Raw genomic sequence first — 5,821 nt, 5'->3', positions numbered from 1 at the left:
CAAGACCCATTATAAAAAAGTGGTATCCACGAGAAAAAGTGAAATTGAATTTTAAGAATGAAATCACAAGCATCCCCATGCTTCATGATCCGCATGCGCAACTTGTAAACATAAACTAGTGCCACGCCCATTAACCGCATGCATTGTGAGATCCTATTGGACTTTGAACACATTCTATGGTGCCCAGAAGCTGTGGCTATGCAAAAGAACCACAATGATGAATACAGAATGTCAACAGAAAGCGAAAGGTGAAAGATCAGAATATATGATTATCCACAAGATCAAGAAAAAAAAAAATATGACGATCTAAATCCTTTTCTCAACTAATCCTATGTTCTTAAAACGAACGATTCATAGAACAATGAACAGACACGATATTTACAAGTCAAATGCCTCAGCTATCCAAGCTCTCCTTTTCAACTTGACCAACCAATAGGGGGTTCAAAGATATAAAAGCAATATAATTTGGAGCCCTTGATCACTGCCAATATGAGCAAGTTTGTCATTGGATGCTCTTTACATCCAAGACGTTTCCATCTAGTAATTAGTCTACAAGGTAGAATCCAAAGACAATATTTAGTTTCTAACCTTATGCCAATACATCAATGAATATGGTTCTTCACCTAATGCTAACCTCTCAAAAAATAGGATGACGGAGATGATGATCTTGCGTGTGAACTAATAACAAAGCAAAGTTGACGGGTATTGGAACAAGCTTGAACATATGTCTATGCATGATTGCTCCATAAATGGATGATTCCAATCTGTATCGTTGCATTCCTTCCCTTGTTATGCCAGCTGATCAGGCATCCTCTTGAATCAGTAATATAAAGTGTTATTTTCTTATTCACTTTCTTTGTTTTTTGCTTGTGATGCTTTTCACCCTTCTGGCCATGTTTCTAGTCTTTCAAGAAAGCATTGTTTTTCCCCAGTAAAGACTAAGTTGATGAATTTTGTTCAGATGCTACTCCGGTGGCCTGAGAAGCACCTGCACCTGTAGTCACCTCTGTTGTTGCGGCTGCAGCTGTTGCATTTTGCATGTAAATTCTCAGGTTATTGTTGTGGTTAATGCGTTCCAAAGTGATCAATCAATTAAAACTAGAAGGTGGGTCAAATATAACACCTGTTGTTGTAGTTTGCATTGCCATTGAAGAAGGAATAGAAAGTATCCCAGTAGAGCCATAGTGCTGAGGCAAATACGGGTACTGTACCATTTGGGGATATTGAACTCCAAAACCATGAGGGTGGGCACTTTGTGCATAGAACGGGTACAAATTGTGGAGCATCCCGGGTGGCCCTGCTGTCCCAGTGTTGGCATAGAAAGGAGAAGATTGTTGATCCCCATAAACACTATAATAGTTCTGAGAAAATGACATCAAACTCAAAACAAGGGAATTGAATGAAATTGGTACAAATCATCTGTCAAATATGTATACAGATTATGTACTAACCACAGGATACATTGCATTGTTGGAATATCTAGTGTATCTGAAAATTGACCAAAAAGTTTCAAAAAAGAAACAAAATATATACACATATTAGAGATTGATAGGAAAGAAAATGTAGAAAAGACAACAGAGAATTATCCTGACATTTATCTTAGAACTTCCTAGCTTACCCATAAGCTGAATAAAGAAATGTGTATTGACCCCTAGGTTGATGGTAATATGTGCCATAATGAGCAGGAGGAGTAAGCAAGCCACTGACTGGTCTAAATCTTCCTGAACCTGAAAAATTATTTGCAAAAATAAAATCCTTTTATACACTATGGCATTCAAATCTACATAAATTTCATTTTAGCATAAAAATAAATCAGTGTTCTGTTTGAAACAGAGACCAGAAGGAAAATGAGCTGGATAAAAGGAAACCACATTATGAGAATGCAAAAGGCATGATGTGGATTGGATACCCTTTAATCAAACATTGGTTATTTTCGCATTGTCTTATGATTCTATATTAGAAGAATACTTGAGGATTATTAGCCTTAGCATAACAAAAAAGTGAAAAAGAAAAAGAGGTAAATGGAGACACCATCTAGAGGAGTTGGTCGACGAATCTTCTGTGCACCAAGAGATGCGAGATTGCAATTTGCTCTCCTTCCATCAATCACAGGAGATGGGTTTTGACATGCTCTCACGGCTGCCTCTGGATCTTTGAATGTAACCTAAGAAAACAAACAAGAAACCATTGAAACGAAGTAAATAAAACAAGAGAAAATGCCATTTAAAAAACTACAAGGAATGACAGGAATGAAAATGGGCTTACAAAACCGTAACCCTTGGATCTCCCACTGTGCTTATCTGTGATAACAACAGCCTCCAGGATCTCTCCGAATTGCTCAAAATATCTCCTCATGGCATCCCGTTGAGTTTCCCAAGCCAAGCCTCCCACGAAGATTTTGGTAAAAGTTGTGTCATTGTACTGCCCCGGATTGTTACCACCCACCATCTGAAATTTCCTTCGTTGAGACGAGAAATATCACACACAGAAAAAGAAGCAGACCAAACTGTCAAACCCCCAAATAAAATGAAGGAAAGAAAACCCCTGCACAAAACCAAATAACCCCCACAACCCAAAGACACAAGGGAAAAAAAATGTTAAGATTTTGGTAAATAAAGCCAGAAATAGAAAATTTGTTTTTTCGGATTTGGAGATCACATCAATGTAATCACAGAGACTCATGCACTTGTGATTCTGCTTCTTCTTGTTCTTGTTCTTCTCCTTTGTTTTAACGTCATGCTTTTTTAGGGACTATAATTGCTACTTATAGAATTTAGACGGCCACAACAACTCCTCAGATTCCTCAAAAACGATACCCGTAACAAGAAAATCATTACTGTTTGATGGGAAAAGAGAGAAAAAAGAAAAAAAAATTACTAAGAAAATGTTTATGTACACCATTAATATTAAGGACAGAGATAATAAAGAAAGACACTAGAAAAAACAGGGCAAAAAACAGAATAGATGGTAGAGGGCACCCACGACAATGGTTGGCATGGAGAGGTTGTCCAATGAATTTTATATGTCAAAGACGAGAAGACCAACCTTTTTTGCTGTATCACAACTTCCTCTGCGCTGCAATATTATACATGTCAATAACAATAATGGCAATAGTATCTGTATTTCATTTCTGTTTATGGCATCTGGTGGGTCTGTTTGATCGTGATCACTTCATTCACGCGCGCGCGCATTCTCTCCCTCTCAATCTCTCTCTGTTCAACAGCTTTCAGCTTTTCTGTAGCTGCAGGAATTCTATTAATCGAAAAGATACAAGAAACTAGGTTATGTGTTTGGTTGGCCAAAACTTTCTGACAAGTGACAACCTTGAAAATTTTCTCTTGCCGGAAAAACAAAAAATGGTGGGAAAGTGAACGAGGAGAGCAATTCTGGGAGCTCCACTCCTGTTTATTTTTATATTTTTTTATATATAATTAAGCCAAAGGTGAACCTGTAATTTAGGGCTACCGAAAACCCAAAACTGCCTTTCATTTATATAAAAAAGGAAATGTAAAATACAATTAACTACAGTAATTTTTTAAGTTATATTGTTTATCATGTAAATATTTTTTATTATTTCTATTTTATTTTCTTCTAGAAAATATATTGGAAATATTTTTTAACCAATTTTTTCATATTTTGATTTTATTTGTAATTTTTATTTGTGTGTATAGGATTAAATTATATTATATGGTATATAAAAATATATTACAAATATATTAAAAAAAATATGGATATTGCCAATTTATTAGTAGAAAGGAAATATTTACAAAGAATAAAAAAATTATTTAAATAATATGAAAAAAATAAATAAATTGATATATGATATATTGTAAAAATTAATATATAAAATAAAAAAAATGAAGTTTGACGATTAGTTTTAAAGAATAAGATATAGAAATAAATGTGAATGCTGTTATGCTTCTGACCAATCGAATTCATAACTCATTTAATGTTCAGTAAGTTTTATATTTATACTTATTTAATGCTTCAGTAGGTTGCTTATGCATTAAATGTGCCTTAGACCCTTATGGACACAAGGACCTCCCAGCCCTATTCTGATGAGTAAACATATATATACAACGAGCACTGCTACGCATCCGGAAAAAACATTTCGAATAAACATTTTGAGTAAATTATTTTATTATTTTATTTTATTTTATTCTATATATTTTTTAAATCATCATAAATACTTTTTTAAAAAATAAAAAATTTATAATATCATTAAAAAACATTTCATTAATCACTAAATAAAAAAATAAGTCATTCGGAATACAAATTCAGTACACATTTTCAGGACAAAAAATATTTCTCATATATAATATATTTTATAATAATATTATAAGATAAGGACATTTTTACAAAATAATATTATTTTTATAAAATATTTTATAAAAATATTTATCATTTAAAATATAATTATATAAAATATTATAAAAAATATTATGTGTAAATGATTTTCCTATTCTGATAGGAAAAGATTTTACCGTAAAAAGCCTTTCCTTGCATTTGGGTGTTCCAGGATACAACTTTCTTTCAACGGACACTCCCGAGTAAGGTTCCTTCCTTCTCAACGTCAATGAACGATTTTGGGTGAGATTCATCACGGACGAGCATCTTGGGGCGAGGTTTTCCTCTAGCGAGCACCTTCTGGTGAGGCCCGCACTTAGGAAGCACTTTTGGGCGATTAGAGTTGTAAATGAATCAATCTATTCGATAACATTCTTGGTACTCGTTCGGTTAAATTTAAATTGAACTCGACTCGTGAAAAAAAAAGCTTGTTCATGAAAGCAGATATCCGCTTGAATTATAAATGATACATACCCGACAAAACTCGACTCGACTCTAATAAGGCTCGCTCGTTTATACTCGAGTCGACTCTAATAAGGCTCGCTCGTTTATACTCGAGTCAACTCGTTAGCTCGACTCGATTAAAACTCATTCATATATTGATAAATATATATATACACCTATGTATATACACACACATATATATGTAATAACTAATAATATAAGTATACCACTTTTATAATTAAATATATAATATATAATCTAGTTACTTATGTCTATATAGACAATATACTTCATAAGTATATTTATAATTTATATAATAATTAGTCGATAAAATTTAATAATTTCATATACTAGTATGTGGGAACTATATATGAAATAGATATATGCTATCATATTATGTGTATGTATTAATAATATATGTAGACATATAATATATTATTATTTTGGATAGATATCAACTAGTTAAATATTAATTATTTATAAATTTTTAAAATTTTTTTAATTCAATAGACGTTATATTTGTTAATTATATAATTTAAATATTATATTTTTTTATTTTTTATTTAATTTATTAATTATTAAATCTTATTAAAAATAAATAAATAAATAATTCGAGTTCGAGCTAAAGCTCGGCTCGACTCGACTCGACTTGAACTCATTTGTGGGACGAGCTCAAGTTAAAATTTTAACATATTGAATCGAGTTCAAACAAATAATAAAAAAAAATCTTGAATTCGGACTCGATCTCGAACACGAATATTTTGACTTGAGTCAAGCTCAACAAGCCAAAGACCGACTTGACTCGGCTGGATTATAGCCTTATGGGCGATGTTTATTCCAAATAAGTCTTTTACTTTGGCGGCTCACTATTTTCCGAAGTCCTCTCAGTTTCAGTTGGGTCTACTTGACACATTTTCCCTCCTACAAATGTGATATTATATTTATGAGCAGAAATAGGGCATATTAATTGTAAAATGAAAAACAGTACTTCTTTAATATTTAATGTTTGCCTATCAATAAGTAATGTTAT

General features: G+C 32.5%; 1 protein-coding gene across 5 annotated transcripts; it reads right to left on the bottom strand.

The window, feature by feature from the left end:
* Positions 1 to 334: 334 nt before the first annotated feature.
* LOC108982136 (RNA-binding protein 24-B-like) lies at positions 335 to 3,397 on the bottom strand. 5 transcript variants are annotated; one of them, XM_018953431.2, is made up of 7 exons: positions 3,046 to 3,397; positions 2,266 to 2,458; positions 2,032 to 2,164; positions 1,619 to 1,727; positions 1,452 to 1,488; positions 1,124 to 1,361; positions 335 to 1,024 (listed from the first exon to the last, which is right to left on the bottom strand). In XM_018953431.2, exons 2-7 carry the CDS (start codon positions 2,446 to 2,448, stop codon positions 939 to 941), a joined length of 786 nt encoding a protein of 261 aa, XP_018808976.1. In that variant the 5' UTR covers positions 2,449 to 2,458; positions 3,046 to 3,397; the 3' UTR covers positions 335 to 938. The 5 variants fall into 5 exon arrangements, with proteins under 5 accessions (XP_018808976.1, XP_018808977.1, XP_018808975.1 ...); XM_018953432.2 differs by having other exon boundaries at positions 2,266 to 2,448; XM_018953430.2 differs by lacking the exon at positions 3,046 to 3,397 and adding an exon at positions 2,983 to 3,041 and having other exon boundaries at positions 2,266 to 2,448.
* Positions 3,398 to 5,821: the final 2,424 nt, after the last annotated feature.

Source organism: Juglans regia, chromosome 12 (assembly GCF_001411555.2).
Source record: "Juglans regia cultivar Chandler chromosome 12, Walnut 2.0, whole genome shotgun sequence".
Classification (NCBI taxonomy): domain Eukaryota; kingdom Viridiplantae; phylum Streptophyta; class Magnoliopsida; order Fagales; family Juglandaceae; genus Juglans; species Juglans regia.
Note: the sequence above shows the minus strand (reverse complement) of the source record. Positions and strands in the feature narration are given on the sequence as shown.

Excerpts from the sequence above, each read along its gene's own strand:
- LOC108982136 (XM_018953429.2), bottom strand. The coding sequence starts at position 2,682 with ATGAGTCTCTGTGATTACATTGAT. Across the intron at positions 2,449-2,658 it reads GTCTCTGTGATTACATTGAT|ATGGTGGGTGGTAACAATCC; the intron begins GTGATCTCCAAA and ends AGGAAATTTCAG. Across the intron at positions 1,489-1,618 it reads TTTCTTTATTCAGCTTATGG|ATACACTAGATATTCCAACA; the intron begins GTAAGCTAGGAA and ends GTCAATTTTCAG.